Consider the following 17,967-nt stretch of genomic DNA (forward strand, 5'->3'; position numbering starts at 1 on the left):
TAAATATATATCTAACTTTATTTAACCAGGTAGTTCTTAAACCTTTAATTATGAAACCTTTCTTTACTTCATTCCTTTTTAGCATCCGGTGAAATAGTGTTCTGTTTCTGTGGTTTGGGAATTTTTTGACTGTATATTTCAGGTGCCTAGAAAGTGTTAGAAGATACTTGCAGATATTTGAAATGATGGGTTTATACTTGGCACTCTGCCCTTTACAGAGATGGCTAAAATAAGAGAGTTGCCTTCAAGGAATTGCTGCCTGATCAGAGGAAAGAATGCACATGCAACAGCTTCAGGTGAAAATACACAGTCCTTGTTCATTGCCATGTCGTAGACCACAAGTAGAATGAGTAGAAATTTAGAGACTGAAGAGCTCTGGGCTTTGGGTATCTGCATTAGGTCAGGAATGTTCTGGGTGATGGGGCAGGACTTTTACTTTGAGGAATAGTGCCAGCTTGTAGAGAATTAGTATACTGTGAGAGGTAGTCATTGATGGCATATGTTACCCGTCAGTGAATGGAGGCGGAAATAGTTTGAGAACTCCTACCAGAGGGATTGAAGGAGGAAATAGAAGTGTCAGGAAAACAGACCAAAGAACAGTGGTTAAAGGCAAAAGAGTTCCAAAGTAGTATATTGCCTTAGACAGAGTCTGTAAAAGTAGAAAAACGTCATTCATATGTAATACTGCAGAGAAGTTAATTGGATATGGTTATGAAGAAATTATTAGATAAATTGCATATGTCAAGGCAGAAGGGTCTCAGTTTGTGTTCAGGGGGGCTGCAAGTAATACGAAAAAGAAGAGGATTTTGGGATTGAAGTCCTCTGGGAGTGTTGAGACTTTGAATTCTAGAGCTGTGGTTCCTGACCTACAAGCCCTGAAGTTGTTAAAGGGTGTTCATTGCTTATTAATATGCTTATAACTTTGTAAGTTGAATAAAAATTGTTCTAGATCATTGAATAATAAACATTTAACCCATTGTTGTGAAGGAGCCTCAGAATATTTTGATGTTAACAAAAGAGTTCCTTATTTACAAAGTTGTAGAAACACTCATCAAGAGTTATGAGTAAGGCCCGGAGCAGGGGTCACACCTGTAATACCAGCACTTTGGGAGGCTGAAGTGGGCAAATCACTTGAGGTCAGGAGTTTGAGACCAGCCTGGCCAACATAGTGAAATCCCATCTCTACTAAAAATGTAAAAATAGCCAAGTGTCATGGTACGCGCTTGTAATCCCAGCTACTTGGGAGGCTGAGGGAGGAGAATTGCTTGAACCTGGGAGGTGGAGGTTGCAGTGAGCTGAGATCACGCCACTGTACCCCAGCCTGGGTGACAGAGTGAGACTATGTCTCAATTAAAAAAAAAAAAAAAAAAGAGTTATAAGTAGCCAGTGCTTTGGCTCACACCTGTAGTCCCAGCCACTCAGGAAGCTGAGGCAGGAGGATTACTTGAGGCTAGGAGTTCAAGATCAGCCTGGGCAACATAGCGAGATTCCATCTCTATAAAAAATAAAAATAAAAAAAAAAAATTAGCCAGGTGTGGTGGTGCATACCTGTAGTCCAGTCTACTTAGAAGCCTGAAGTGGGAGAATTGAGCCCAGAAGTTTGAGGCTGCAGTGAGCTATGATTGTGTTGCTGCACTCCAGCCAGGGTACTGGGTGACAGAGCAGGGCCGGTTTTTTTTTTTTTTAAAGTTACAAGTAGGGGAGAGGCTAGCTCCAGAGAGTAGTATGTGTAATATATCTCTCTTGAGGTTACAAGGAAGGATGAGAAGTATTTAATATATGTGTTGTTAAACTGTTGAAAAGAAGATGGGTGAGGGTTGGTGACTCGCCCTTGTAAACTCACCACTTTGGGAGGCTGAGGTGCAAGGATCACTTGAGGCTTGGAGTTTGATACCAGCCTGGACAGCATAGTGAGACCTTGTCTCTATGTTTTCAAAACAAAAAAAGAAAATGAAGACTTTAATTCTGGCTGGGCACAGTGGCTCACGCCTGTAATCCCAGCACTTTGGAAGGCCGAGGTGAGCAGATCACCTGAGGTAAGGAGTTTGAGACCAGCCTGGCCAACATGGTGAAACCTGGTCTCTGCTAAAAATACAAAACTTAGCCAGGCGTGGTAATGCACGCCTGTAATCCCAGCTGCTGTTTGAGAGGCTGAGGTGGAAGAATCGCTTGAACTTGGGAGGTGGAGGTTGCAGTGAGCTCAGATAGCACCACTGCACTCCAGTCTGGGTGACAGAATGAGACTCTGTCTCAAAAAAAAAAGAAAAGAATTAATTCTATAAAGTAAGAATCTACCAAAAATGAAAAAGAAGCTGGGAGGAGAAAATGAAGATTTGAGAGTAGTATGTAGCTTAGACTCTAAAATAATATCTAGGAGAAGTTTGAAAGTTAAGCAAGTGATGAGTTAATAGGATTGGTCAGCAGTTCGGAGGGCCCATCCGAAAGTGGACTGAAATGGATAGATGAGTTCTGCGTGGCTGTCATAGTTCAATGTAGAGGTGCTCAGAGACTAGGAGTCAGAGCACAGTGGACCCAGAGGGTTTGACTTGGCAGAATGATGAAAAATTGTCATTTGATTTGAATGGTCAGAGAGAATAGAGAGAGAGATGGAATATTTGAAGATTATGAGCAGGAAGTGCATGCTTTGTTTTCTCAAGAAAGATGATGACATAGGTAGACTGTGAAGGAGTGTATAATTAGAGATGTCAGGACTTAAAACTAGTGATTTGAGCTCCAGAATGTTAAATGTGGAAGAGATGTGTCATGGAGCCCCTTCTAGTGGTGGTAGTTACAATAAAGTAGGGGAGACATGAACCGATTTAAAAACACACAAAATAATTGAAAGTCTTAATTGTTTCACTTCATATGTTATTTTTGTATGTGTGATTTATTTTATTTTACTTTTAAATTTTTTATTTTTTTGAGACAGGGTCTCGCTGTGTTGCCCAGCCTGGAGTGCAGTGGTGCGATCTCAGCCCACTGCACCCTCTGCCCTACCTCCCGGGCTCAAGTGATTCTTCTGCTTCTGCCTCCTGAGTAGCTGGGACAGGCACGTGTCACCCATGCCTGGCTAATTTTTGTATTTTTATAATAGAGACGAGGTTTCACCATGTTGGCCAGGCTGATCTCGATCTCCTGACCTCAAGTGATCCAACTGCCTCGGCCTCCCGAAGTGCTGGGATTGTAGGCATGAGCCACTGCGCTCAGTCTTTATGTATGCTCTTAGGATTGTAGAAAATGTATCTTGGCTGGGTGCAGTGGCTCATGCCGGTAATCCGAGCACTTTGGGAGGCCGAAACAAGAGGATTGCTTGAGTCCAGGAATTCGAGACCAGCCTGGGCAATATAGTGACACCTCATCTCTACAAGAAATAAAAAAATAGCCAGGCGTGGTAGCTCACGCCCGTAATCTCAGCTACTCCAGAGGCTGAGGCAGGAGAATTGCTTGAACCTGGGAGACAGAGGTTGCAGTGAGCTAAGATCACATCACTGTACCCCAGCCTGGGCGACAAGAACAAAACTCCATCTCAAAAATTGGATAAATAAATAAATAAACACATAAATAACAGGCACACTGTGGTCCCAGCTTCTTGGGGTGCTGAGATGAGAGGATCACTTGAGTCCAGGAGGTGGTAGTTTCAATGAGCTGGGATTGTGCCACTATACTCTAGCCTGGGTGACAGAGCAGAGCACCTGGTGAAAAGAAAAAAAATGTATCTCAAATAATACTTAATTTTAAAGAAATCTTAAATGTAGAATGTGATTCTATAATTATAATACTGACTAGTTCACTGCAACCTTGAACCCCTGGGATCAAGTGATTCTCCCACCTCAGCCTTCCAAGTAGCTGGGACTACAGGCATGCACCACCATGCCTAATTTTTTATTTTTTGTAGAGACAGGGTCTCCCTGTATTGCCCAGGCTGATCTCAAACTCCTGCCCTCAAGTGATCCTCCCGCCTTGGCCTCTGAAAGTGCTGGGATTACAGGCGTCTGCTACTGTACCCGGCCTGTGGAAAAATTTATAGCTGAAGGACTGGGACTGTGTGTATGGAATTAACAGTAGCTATCTCCGAGAAGGGATGGAACCTATGTGGAGACAGAAAGGAGAGATTTTTACAATTAATTCTGTAGCATCTGTATAGTTTTAATCTTTATTTATTATTTCAAATTTTAATAGAGACAGGGTCTTGCTATGTTGCCCTGACTGGTTTCGAACTCCTGAGCTCAAGTAATCCTCCTGCCTCTCTTCCCAAAGTGTTGGGATTACAGGCGTGAGCCACCGCTCCTGGCCTAGTTTGAATCTTTAATGATGATGATGAATTAATTTGTGACTAGCGTTATAAGAATAATAAAACAAATTTAGAATTTAAGTGACATTATAGGTGAATTTAGGATTCAGAAGTTTTAAGTTTAGAGAATGAATTTGAACACTTATCATTGGTAAGTTACAGTGTTTAGGGTCCCAAAATATTGAAGCTGTCAAATGATAAAATATATAAAAATAAAATTTCCTATTCATAAGGACATAAATGCAACCAGGCATAGGAATTTCAATAATTTGACTAGTCAGTTGAGTTTAGTTTTCTTTTTTTTTTTTTTTTTGAGACGGAGTCTTGCTCTGCCCCCCAGGCTGGAGTGCAGTGGCGGGCTCTCAGCTCACTGCAAGCTCCGCCTCCCGCGTTCCGCCCCTCTCCTGTCTCAGCCTCCCGAGTAGCTGGGACTACAGGCGCCCGCCTCGTCGCCCGGCTAGTTTTTTGTATTTTTTAGTAGAGACGGGGTTTCACCGTATTAGCCAGGATGGTCTCGATCTCCTGACCTCGTGATCCGCCCGTCTCGGCCTCCCAAAGTGCTGGGATTACAGGCTTGAGCCACCGCGCTCGGCCTAGTTTTCTTTTCAATAAGGTTTAACAGTCTTTATTTGCAGCTACATTGCTTTCAACCAGGTATGTCTAGTCTGTGATCCGGATTGCTTCTGAAATTTTGTTAGCAAGGTACTCATAAATGCTTTTTTGTCACTGAATTTAAGTTGCCATTTTCTGAGAATGATGTCTGTAGGTTCAAGCATCTCCTTCAGTTAGGGAGTTATTTTATTCCAAGTATATTCCATTAGTAAGAAAGCTTACACTTGTGAAGTACATGCTGATTTGGGGGTGCTTATGCAGCTCCTATGCTGTATACATCTATGCTTACACAGCTACTGTGTGTGCTCTTAGAGCAATTACTGAAGAGTGGTGGAAAGTTGATTTTAGGCTTTTGCCATTACCTTACTTAAGAACTGTTTATTGGGAGGTTAGGCTGGGTGCAGTGGCTCACGCCTGTAATCCTAGCACTTTGGGAGGCTGAGGCGGGTGGATCCCCTGAGGTCAGGAGTTTGAGACCAGCCTAGCCAACATGGCGAAACCCCATCTCTACTAAAAATACAAAAAATTAGCCGGGCATGGTGGCGGCATATATGATCCCAGCTACTTGGGAGGCTGAGGCAGGAGAATTGCTAGAACCTGGGAGACAGAGGTTGCAATGAGCCGAGATGGCGCCAGCCTTGGTGACAGAGTGAGACTCTGTTTCAGAAAAAAACAAAAAAAACAGCTGTTTATTGGGAGTTTTGATAAGACAAGTCGAAGACCTGAAAATAGAGGTCAAACTAACGATTTCTGCTCTAACAAGCATCATTGTGAGTTGTGAATGCCTCCCTTGTGAACATGCCCTGCGTGCCTGATGAATTGCTGCCAATATTGTCTTCGGCACCCCAAGATTATAGTTAACCCAGTAGCCCCGCAGGTGGAATGCCTTGGGCTAGCAGTGCTATCAAGGGACAGGGCTATGAAACTGACAGATTTAACTTCTTAGCTCCCATTTTCCTCATCAGGTATGTCTGAGGCTAATCCCTTCCTTCTTCTAGCTCTATTACCTTTTTTTTTTTTTTGAGATGGAGTCTTGCTCATTTGCTCAGGCTGGAGTGCAATGGCACAGTCTAGGTGCACTGCAACCTCTGCCTCCCAGGTTCAAGCTATTCTCCTGCCTCAGCCTCCCGAGTAGCTGAGACTACAGGCATGTGCCACCACAGCCGGCTTTTTTTTTTTTTTTTTTGTATTTTTAGTAGAGACAGGGTTTCACCATGTTGGTCAGGCTGGTCTTGAACTCCTGACCTCATGATCCGCCTCCCTTGGCCTCCCAAAGTGTTGGGATTACAGGTGTGAGCCACAGCACTCAGCCAAAATGTTCTTAGGCTCTCAAGATTCATATAGTGAGCCATTATAAACCAAGGAGATTGAAGTTAGAAGTATTATCAAAGTTGAATGCTGTTGTTGAGTTACATTATTAAAAACAGTGAATTTAATATTGCATTAAGTTTTTTTTTTTTGAGACAGAGTCTTGCTCTGTTGCCCAGGCTAGAGTGCAGTGGCACAATCTCGGCTCACTGCAACTTCTGCCTTCCAGGTTCAAGCAGTTCTCCTGCCTCAGCCTCCTCAGTAGCTGGGATTACAGGCACCTGCCATCATGCCCAGCTAATTTTGGTATTTTTGTAGAGATGGAGTTTGAGCATGTTGTACAGGCTGGTCTTGAATTCTTGACCTCGTGTAATCCACCCGCCTTGGCCTCCCAAGGTGCTGGAATTACAGGCATGAGCCACCCAGCCCTGCTGCATTAATCTTTTAAAAAAAGTAGAGTCGGCCGGGCGCGGTGGCTCAAGCCTGTAATCCCAGCACTTTGGGAGGCCGAGACGGGCGGATCACAAGGTCAGGAGTTCGAGACCATCCTGGCTAACACAGTGAAACACCATCTCTACTAAAAAATACAAAAGCTAGCCGGGCGAGGTGGCGGGCGCCTGTAGTCCCAGCTACTCGGGAGGCTGAGGCAGGAGAATGGCGTAAACCCGGGAGGCGGAGCTTGCAGTGAGCTGAGATCCGGCCACTGCACTCCAGCCCGGGCAACAGAGCGCGACTCCGTCTCAAAAAAAAAAAAAAAAGTAGAGTCTATAAATTGTCTTAAAAACAGTTTTATATCATTAGCATTTAAATGGTTTTAACAAATTAATATACGTATTTAATCTTTAAATCGTTTACCATCACACTTTCATTTTTACCATCCGGCTTACATTTTTACTTTTACTATCAGACTTAGATTTCTTAAAAAGGAGTTTAGGAGTGAGTTTTTCTGGATGTACTGCATTATTAGAATTTGTCAGCTCTGGACAGACTGCAAACAATCCTCGACAGGCTTGTGTTTTCAAATCAGCTAGGTTGTGTCCTTCTTTAAAGGACTCTAGCTGATGCAGTCACAGTGGTGGGGACTAGTTCAGATTCAGTTTCTTTCACACTTTTTTTTTTGAGACGAGTCTCTCTCTCTCCCAGGCTGGAGTGCAGTGGCGTGATCTCGGCTCACTACAACTCTGCCTCCTGGATTCAAGCGATTCTCCCCATCTCAGCCTCCCAAGTAGCTGGGAGTACAGGCGCATGCCACCGTGCCCAGCCAATTTTTGTATTTTCAGTAGTAATGATGGGTTTCGCCATGTTGGCCAGGTTGGTCTTGATTTCCTGGCCTCAGGTGATGTGCCTACCTTAGCTTCCCAAAGTTGGATTTACAGGTGTGAGCCACTGCACCCGGCCCACATTTGTATTAAAGTATTGTTTTAGAAAAGATTTGTGTTCTGTGTATTGTCTTTTAATGGCCTGGTTAAAATACTTAACTGAGAGTTATCTGTAGGTGTTTAATCTTTCTCAAAGATCAGTGACCCATGGGTGAAGAGTGCAAAGTTTGATTTACAAATGGGTTATTGGCTTATTCATATTACAGATACTTTATGAAGGAACAGAAGTAACAACAAAAACCCGAGACTCATTCTTCTGAATTAAATGGGTGGAGTTGGTCTTGAGACTCTTCTACTGTCCTCTTGTGTTTATATCATGAGTAGCCATTGAAAGTTTGAAGCTGCACATGGCTGTGCCGCTACCACTCTTACTTTAGAAATACCCTTAAGCAGCATGTTGTTTATCCTTATCTTAATTGCTGTGCTTTGAGGTTGGGAATGCTATTTGTGGGTATCTCTGGGATATCAGTTAACTCATTTTCTATTTTTGAATTAGGTAAGATAGATGTTCTACCCACCCCTACAGGGTGGTCATGCTGTGAAAGTAAGATGACTGTACATTACAGGAAAGCTTAAAAAATATAAATGTAAGATGTGTGTGTATTTTTTTTTTTTTAATCTGAATGAAATACAGGATTTCTGTAAGTCTTTGGCCTGGAACTACTTCTTTGGGGAGAGCTGAAACCTTTGTTTCAGGTTATTTTGGATTTTAATGTGAGTTTCTCTTTTTTAGGGCATAATAGTTTATTTGAGAAAATTGCACTGTATTGATCATGGTGATCAGCATATATGTTATGGCTTTCTTGTTGGGTATCAACAATGCGCTATTTTTGTATGCTGAAATGTTTCAATAGAATCACACTCTATAGAAGTATCTCTTTACAGGTGGAAATGAAGACTAGTTATTTGGGAGTTCTGTCTCACAGAATTAATTTAAACATCTTATGAATCAGAATTACAGTGAAATGTAGTTAAGAAAAAGGGAAATTTTAAAATAAGCAGCTTGAACTTGTATTTTAAAATATTTTAGTCTTCAGTTTTGATACGTTAAAGCTGTGTCCACTCTGGCCAAAGCACAGCCATGGAAAACCTCAGATAATGCCCATGCTGCCATTCCTAAAATGTGGATTTCCCTTACCTGTGTTCTGTTACTTCTTTTCTTATCTGGTTCAGTTCACATTGTATTACTCCTTTTTTTTCTAGTTTTGTTTTTCCACATGATTGCTCTTTTTCTGTGAATTTTCTAGAGTTGTTACCTGGTTGTCATTTGCTAATATGATAAACAAGTAATTCAAGCAGTTTTCTTTTAAGATAGTTATGTATTTGGTCAGTTTTTACTATTTTACGTAATTATTTAAGGGGTGAGTATTTTTTTTTTCACATCGTGTTCATCACTATTTTTATTTTTTATTTTTTTTTGAGCCGGAGTCTCGGCTCAAACTGCTTCCCAGAGACTGAGTGCCCGTAGGGGCGATTCATACGAAGCTCACTAGCAAGACCACGCCTCCTAGGATTCTCGCATTTCTCTGCATATCATACCTCAACCGAAGTAGCATGGGACTACATACCGCGACACCACCACATGACTAGGCTAAATTTTTTTGTATTTTTTTAGTAGAGACGGGTTCACCATGTTGGCCAGGATGGTCTTGATCATCCTGATCTGATCAGCTACCACCGCCTCAGCCTCCCAAAGTGACTGGGAATTACAGGCGTGAGCCACAGCGCCCGGACCGCATCGTTATTCTTTTTTTAATTTATTATTTTGAGACGGAGTCTTGCCTGCCATGCCAGAGCTGGATGACAAGTGGCCGGATCTCAAGCAAATACACATAGCAGCTCCGCCTACCGGGTTTCATCGACATTCTCACTGCCTCAGCCAATCCGGAAGTAGCATGGGACACAAGCGTACGACCCGCCCACCCCTCACAGCAGGAACACTAGCTTCGTTTTGTATTATTTAGTAGTACGACGGGGTTTCACCAATTGCATATAAGCACATGGATGAAGATCTATCCCTGACCTCGTGATCTGGCAACCGAACTACGGCCCAACAATCCAACCAACAAGTGCTGGGATTACAGGCTTGAGCCAGCACGCGCACACAAGGAACCCCAATGTAATTATTCTTAAAATGTCACTGATAGCATGGTTATTGGAAGTAAGCAAAATTAATCTCATTGGTATAGATTTTAGGGCCTGTATGTTGCTTAAATTACTTCAGAAATTTTTTTCTTGAAACGAAATGCTCTGTATATAGGACATAAACTATAAATTTGTTAATTGGTTTTTTAAAAAATTAAATTTCACTTGACAAAAATGGCAGTCATGGAAAATAAGGAGCCAGCTTTATAAGCTTCTTTGAAAAAATTATAAACATGTATTTTGACATGTTTAAATTCTCCCTTGAAAAAGTTCCATTGCCTTTAAACGGTTTGAAATGTTGTTTGAAAGACAGAATCTAACGTCACATTTTTTCATATACTTGACATAATTATGCTAATTTTGATTTTTAAATCAGAATTTTTCATTAAATATTTGTTTATTTGCAGGTATATTTGCTTACTTAAACTACCATGTTCCTCGAACGAGACGAGAAATCTTGGAGACCCTAATCAAAGGCCTTCAGAGACTGGAGTACAGAGGATATGATTCTGCTGGTACTTTTAAAAAAATACTATGGATTTTGCATGATTATTTAAATAGAGATTATTATTTAAATAGAGATTATTATTATTATTATTAATTAGGTGACTAGACTATTAAAATCTGTTTTGAGTAAATGTAAATTGGAAGAATTTTTGTCTATTAATCATATTTAAAGGATTTATTTATGTAGTCTCAACAGTGTTACCATTTATGTGAAGTATTGCTTATGATGATCTTCTATTAATTAAGAATATTATTGTAAAAACATCATATGGGGCATTATTGTGGTAAAACAAAATTCACGAAGGTCTTTCTCTGTAGATTCTTTTTTCTTTCTTGTAACTTTAATTTTTCTCCATTGATTTCATGTTTTGGCATATAAACTTGCCTCAGATTCTTATTTCTTATTTTTATTATTTATTTTTGAGGTAGGATCTCACTCTGTCACCCAAGCTGGAATGTAGTGGTACAGTCATAGCTCACTGCAGTCTGGAACTCTGGGCTCAGGCAATCCTCCCTCCCCAGCCTCCTAAGTAGCTAGGACTATAGCTGTGTGCCACCATGCCCAGCTAATTTTTAAGAAGTTTTTATAGAGATGAGAGTCTCACTATGTTGCCTGGGCTGGTCTCAAGCTCCTGGCCTCAAGTGATCGTCCTGCCTTGGCCTTTCAAAGTGCTGGGATTACAGGCAAACCACTGATTCCAGCCTCTTCTATCTTAAATAAGTGACACATAAACATAACTTTCTGGTAACTTTATATTCTACCCTAGCTCCTTCCCTCAACTGTGTCAGAGGTTCCTAAGACCATCCTCAAATCTGATGATTCCCTAGGAGGACTCACAGGACTCAGCATTTGGTTGTAATCATGGCTATGTTTCATTATAGCAAAAGAATACAAAGCACAATCAGCTAAGGGAGAAGGTGCATGAAGTGAAGTCTTGAGAAAGCTAGGCACAAGTTGCTCACCAGTGGATCAGTGCCTCAGGTTTTCATTGGGGGCTGGTCACGTAGGCACCCTCTGCCTAGCATGTATCAAAATTCTAGACTCCCAAAAGAAGAGCAGATGTTCAGCATAAACCACATTGTTTGCACAGTTTGTTTAGTGAGATACTTTTGGTTAGGGTGGTAGGAATCCTTCCAAAAACCAAGTTTCAAGATACCAGTGAAGGGCCAACCTTGAAAACAGGCCTTTCTAAGGATAGCAGTTTCACACCTGCTATGTTAACTCTTTTTTGTACACTTAACATTGGCACATGGAATGGGCATTTGTCTTCCTTGACTTTCCTTAGTGATGGAAAGTCAGTTCCTCAACTCCTTTGTTTTTAAAATTCTCTCCTTCCTTAGCTTCTTTGATAACACATCTTATTCTCTTCCTAAGATGCTAAGATTACTTCTTTTCTGTTTGCTTTGGAGGCTCCTTTCTTCTACTTACAGCTCGAATATTAATGTTCTTCAAGACTCTTTTCGAGATGCGTCTTGCTCTGTCACCCAGGCTGGAGTGCAATGGTGCGATCTTGGCTCACTATTGCAACTTTTGCCTCCCAGATTCAAGTGATTCTCCTGCCTCAGCCTCTCCAGTAGCTGGGATTACAGGTGCACGCCACCACGCCTGGCTAATTTTTGTAATTTTAGTAGAGATGGGGTTTCACCATGTTGCCTAGGCTGGTCTTGAACTCCTGACCTTAGGAGATCCACCCACCTTGACCTCCCAAAGTGCTGGGATTATAGGCGTGAGCCCCTGCACCCAGCTAAGATTCTTTTCTAGGCCCACTCCTCTTATTTGGTGTCTTCATGGGTGAGCTCTGACTTTATTAGTCTTCTTTTTTTTTTGAAATAAAGTCTTACTCTGTCGCAAGGCTGGAGTGCAGTGGCGTGATCTTGGCTCACTGCAGCCTCCACCTCCCGAGTTCAAGCAATTCTCCTGTCTCAGCCTCCTGAGTAGCTGGGATTACAGGCGCCTGCCACCACTCCCAGCTAATTGTTGTATTTTTAGTAGAGATGGTTTCACCATGTTGGCCAGGATGGGCTCAATCTCCTGACCTTGTGATTCCCCCCACCTCAGCCTCCCAAAGTGCTGGAATTACAGGCGTAAGCCACCATGCCCGGCCCATCAACCTTCTATTAATATATGTTGGTAACTTCTTTGTTTTCTTCTTTTTATTTTTTATTTTAATTTTTTTGTGTGTGAGTATGTTGGTGACTTCTAATCCAGATATATTTCTTCTAATCTGGATGTATCTCCCAAGCTGTATTCTAGGCCTCCTGGAAGTTTTTTCCTAGATAGACCATGATATTTTAAACTTTGCATGTTCAAAAATTGAACTGAGGCCAGGCGTGGTGACTCATGCCTGTAATCCGAACACTTTGGGAGGCTGAGGTGGATGGATCACTTGAGGTAAAGAGTTCAAGACCAGCCTAACCAACATGGTGAAACCCTGTCTCTACTAAAAAAAAAAAACAAAAATTAGCCACGCATTGTGGCATGTACCTGTAATCCCAGCTACCTGGGAGGGTGAGGCAGGAGAATTGCTTGAACCTGGGAGGCGGAGGTTGCAGGGAGCCGAGATTGCGCCACTGCCCTCCATCCTGGGTGACAGAGCAAGACTGTGTCTCAAAAAAAAAAAAAAGAAAAAAGAAAATAAGCTCAATACACTGCAGTCCTCACCGTACTTCCTACTCTGTTTTTTATTTGTTTTTGAGATGAATCTCACTCTGTTGCCCAGGCTGGAGTGCAATGGCACGATCTCAGCTCACTGCAACCTCCACCTCTCGGGTTCAAGCCATTCTCCTGCTTTAGCCTCCCAAGCAGCTGGGATTACAGGCATGCCCACTGTTTTTCTATGTCCCTTTTATTGAGAATCATTCAACAAGTCCTTGGAGCCATTCTACAAGTTCTTTGAGGTATTCCAGACTTCTCCTGCTTTCTCACTTACATTCAGTCAGTTCCACTTCCCAATATCATTTATCTCTGTCTGCATTACCACTGTTTAGTTCAGGTCCCCTTCATTTTTGCTTTGCTGTAGCTGTAGCTTTTGACAACTGGTTTCTTCCTTCTGTTTCTCTCCCTCCAGTTCTTTCTCTACACTGTTTCTAGAAGGGCTTTGCTAAACATTTTTGCCGAATCACTTCTTTGCTTAAAGGGCAGTGTTTTCCCAGTATCTTCAGGGTAGCTTTTTCAAGTTCGTTAGCAACTTAAGGAGACAGTTAAGAGATGTGTTCTATGACCTTCCTTCCTTAGCTACCTTCTGAGGTGGGTGCCCATCTTTTGCATTTCTCCATTGTATCCCAACTGTAACCTATAGTATTTTTATTATAAGTCATAATTATGCTGAATTATTTTTTCCTTGTCTATCTTCTCGATAGACTTAGAAATTTGAGGACGGGAATGGAGTTATTTTTGTTCTTGTGTCTAGCAGCTATCCTGGTTCTTGATACACAACAGGTTTTCAGTAGATGTTGAATTGATAAATAAGTGAATTAATTAGATGAGAATATATTTTTTAATTAAAAATTTTGCCTCACATTAATAATTTTATCAGTAGCCAGTTTCTAAATCTTGCTTTTTTACCTTATGATGGTTTAGGTGTGGGAGTTGATGGAGGCAATGACAAAGATTGGGAAGCCAATGCCTGCAAAATCCAGCTTATTAAGAAGAAAGGAAAAGTTAAGGCACTGGATGAAGAAGTTCACAGTAACGTACTTAAGTTGATTTTTGTCCCCCTTCCCCTTCTCTTCCTTTTCCCTCCCCATTCTCCACCAAGTTACTCCCTCCCCCCAATATTTTGGGACCCATTTTAATGATAATGGTCTGTAACACTGAAGGGAGGAAAGAAAAGTAGTTTTGTTACTGTCTGGACTAGTTTTAAAATGTGCCTGAGCCTGAAAAATAATCATTGCAACTAGGGAAGGAAATTAGTTAGGTATATACCTTCAGCAAGCTCTGAATAATAAGTATCTTCAGAGCCACCATTCCTGAGGAAGAGCTTTCCATAGGACAAAAGGTATTTTTAGTGATGCCCTTATACATGTGTCTTCACTTGCTAATTGTCTTCACTTTGAATTAAATGCCTAGCTTGGATGTAGTCAATTTTGACGTTGCATCTTTGAGTAAGTCTGATAGAATCTGGTAAGTATCATGTTCTCCCTCATAGTTTTCTTCTCTGGCACAAGGATTGTCAGAGATGTATGCCCCACCAAAGAGGATTTACTTCTCAGTATTTAGGTCATAACATTATGCTTACACATTTTATTTTTTCACAAGAAACTTGAAAACAAAACAAACTTTGAAGTAGATTGATTGAAAAAATACTTTTAAAATTCTCCACAAAATCCAGGAAACAGCAAGTATTTTATGTACCTACTCATATGAATGCCATCATAATCATTGTGGAAGAGTACAGGTAGAGGAAAATGATGGATTTTGTCTTTTTTTTTCCCCACATAAGCCATACATTTAGCTTTGTAGTACTTGTTTAATAGATTAAATCAATACTTATTTTGCCTGTATTGTAGTGTAAGATTAGCTAGGGGTAAAGCAGACACCCAAATAACTACACTTCAAAAACAATAGTATAAATATCTACTGTGTGTTCTGCATCCTGTATACCAGGCTGATACAGTGGGTTCTGTAGGAGAGAACAACAGACATTGCTGTGAGATTCAGGGGAGAGTTGCCACAAGTTGACGAGACTGGGAATACGTAGGGAATGGGTGCTCATTATATTTGGTCAGTGAAGATGTGAAGGGAGGACCTTCTGAGTAGAATAGCATAGAAAGATAAGAATAGTAATGGCAGGTTTGAATGATAGTAGTCCTTTTTATTTAAAGTATTGGTAGACAAATATGGGAGGTTATAAAGGCATATTGTGAACAGAATCACCGTTATTCAGTGTCAACATATTGAAACATGCCTCTTCGCAGTAAACTGTTTTTTTTCCCCCCAGATGGAGTCTTGCTGCAATGCCCAGGCTGGAGTGCAATGGCACAGTCTTGGCTCACTGCAACCTCTGCCTCTCAGGTTCAAGCGATTCTCCTGTTTCAGCCTCCCGAGTAGCTGGGATTATAGACATGTGCCACCATGCCTGGCTAATTTTTGTATTTTTGGTAGAGATGGGGTTTCACTATATTGGCCAGGCTAGTTTTGAACTCCTGACTGCAAGTGATCCACCCACCTCGGCCTCCCAAAGTACTGGGATTACAGGCATTAGCCACTGTGCCTGGCCAACTGGTTTGTGTTTGAAGCGTAATTATTTGGGTGTCTGCTTTACTCCTAGCTAATTTTTTTTTTTTTCTTTTTAAAGATGGACTCTTGGTCTCTTGCCCAGGCTGGAGTGTAGTGACACAATCTCGGCTTACTGCAACCTCTGCTTCCTGGTTCAAGCAGTTCTCCTGCCTCAGCCTCCCGGGTAGCTGGGATTACAGGCGTGTGCCACCACATCTGGCTAATTTTTGTATTTTTAGTAGAGATGGGATTTTGCCATGTTGGCCAGGCTGGTCGTGAATTCCTGACCTCAGGTGATCCACCCTCTTTGGCCTCCCAAAGTGCTAGAATTACAGGCTTGAGCCACTGTGCCTGGCCAACCCCTAGCTAATCTTACCCTACAATGCACGCAAAATGAGTATTGATTGAATTTATTAGCTACAGATGGAAACTTGCAGCTATTACTGGTGAATTTGTGACTGGTAAATCACTTTAAAGAGCAATCTGGCAATATCTACCTGGGAAATGCCTATACCCTGAGACTAAGCACTTCCACTCTTGGATATATACTTGAAGGAAACACAATGAACAAGGTGACATGACAACAAGATTCATTGTCACAAAATTTTGGAACCAGCCTAAATGTCTGTAAATAAGGGAATGGGATGGATGATATAATAAGTTGTGTATGCTGGGTGTGGTGGCTCATGCCTGTAATCCTAGCTCTTTGGGAGGCCGAGGTGGGCAGATTGCCTGAGCTCTGGAGTTTGAGACGAGCCTGGGCGACATGGTGAAACCCCATCTCTACTAAAATACAAAAATTAGCCGGTGTGGCAGCGTGTGCCCATAATTCCAGCTAGTTGGGGAGGCTGAGGCAGTAGAATCACTTGAATCCAGGAGGCAGATCTTGCATTGAGCTGAGATCACGCCACTGCACGCCAGCCTGGACAACAGAGTGAGACTCCCATCTCCACAAAAGAACAACAACAAAAACAACAAAAAATAAGTTGTATATGATAGTGAATGACCATATGTAGCTTTTGAAAGGAGTGCACTGAATCTGGTTCTGCATATGGGAACATGGATAATTCCTGGTATGTAAAGTATAGGACATTTAAAAACACAGAATGATACTGTCATTTATGGTCTCATGTTAACATAATCATAGTTTAAAAGTCATGTATAGTAAGACTGTCAACTTGAGAGTCCTCTGAGGAGGAAATGAATGGGATGGGGATATAAAGGAGGTATCAATTGCATTTTTTTTACATTTATTTATTTAGAGTTTCCATATACCACGTTGATTTTTTACATTTTAGATCCTAAAAAATATGTAAAGCACAAATGAGTAGATGTTTCGTTAACTCTGAGTATGGGTAGTTGGCTGTTCATTATTCCCAGCAAATTTAAATATGTTTTAAGTATTTTTTTTAAAAAGGGAAGATGACATCTGAGAAAAAGCAGGCAGAGGGCAAGGAGCCATGGGAGTAGAGGTAGGTTAACATGGAAGATGCAAATGAGGAAATTATTGAAGCAGTACGGCCCAAGAAGATCAAGGCACAGGCAAGCAGTTGGCCTTTAAAGGAAAGAGTGTACTTTAGGAATCAAAGGTAAAAGACAAACTTAAAGCAGATAATTACCAGGTGAGAGGACAAAAGCTGAGTAAAGTGGAAATTGAGGGACTGCAGGTAGGATTGAGCTTTACAGAGAATAGAAAAGATATGATGAACTGTCGGGGAACTGGATTGAGCTATCAGTTTAATGAATAAGGAACTTGGATACATGTTTCCTAAGTAGCAACAGTGAAATAGGTATGCTGATTACCATGAATTTGAAAGGGTCTTAATTTACAGAATTTTCTGACTTTATTCAGTATTCCTTGGCAGTGGATGGGAGACGAGAAACTGAGTGTGGGGATTATCTAGACTTAAGATTCAGCAAAGGGCTTTAAAACGGGTAACAGACAATAAGGAGGAGTCAAGGATTCAAAGTCATGATTAATTTATATGACATGAAATATTTATTGTGGGAAATGTGCTTATTGTCATAGCAATAAGTTTTTTCTTACTAGACATTCGGTAATGTCCCTACGGCAACAGTGAAATAAAGGTGTGGTAATTACCATGAATTTGAAATGGATTCTATATACAGAATCTTGTGACTTTCTCCAGTATTGCTTGCGAGCATGTGCAGGGGGATACTGCTTTAATTATAGTTAGCTTTAAAAAGTAGTCAAACAGGCCTGGTGCAGTGGCTCACACCTGTAATCCCAGCACTTTGGGAGGCCGAGGTGGGCGGATCACCTGAGGTCAGGAGTTCAAGACCAGCCTGGCCAACATGGTGAAACCCTGTCTGTACTAAAAATAAGAAAAATTAGCCAGGTGTGGTGGTGCGCACCTGTAATCCCAGCTACTCAGGAGACTGAGGCAGAAGAATTGCTTGAACCTGGGAGGCGGAGGTTGCAGTGAGCCAAGATTGCACCATTGCACTCACTCCAGCTTGGGCAACAAGAGCGAAACTCTGTTTCA

General features: G+C 41.5%; 1 protein-coding gene across 1 annotated transcript in view; it reads left to right on the forward strand.

The window, feature by feature from the left end:
- Positions 1-218: 218 nt before the first annotated feature.
- GFPT1 (glutamine--fructose-6-phosphate transaminase 1) overlaps positions 219-17,967 on the forward strand; it is a 60,056-nt gene continuing 42,307 nt past the window's right edge. The window contains exons 1-3 of the mRNA XM_017853758.1: positions 219-296; positions 10,143-10,250; positions 13,823-13,930. Coding sequence (XP_017709247.1) covers positions 221-296; positions 10,143-10,250; positions 13,823-13,930 — 292 coding nt within the window. The 5' untranslated portion in view covers positions 219-220. The remainder of the gene's footprint in view (positions 297-10,142; positions 10,251-13,822; positions 13,931-17,967) is intronic.

The sequence above is a fragment of the Rhinopithecus bieti genome, unplaced genomic scaffold, assembly GCF_001698545.2.
Source record: "Rhinopithecus bieti isolate Rb0 unplaced genomic scaffold, ASM169854v2 scaffold_36315, whole genome shotgun sequence".
Classification (NCBI taxonomy): Eukaryota; Metazoa; Chordata; class Mammalia; order Primates; family Cercopithecidae; genus Rhinopithecus; species Rhinopithecus bieti.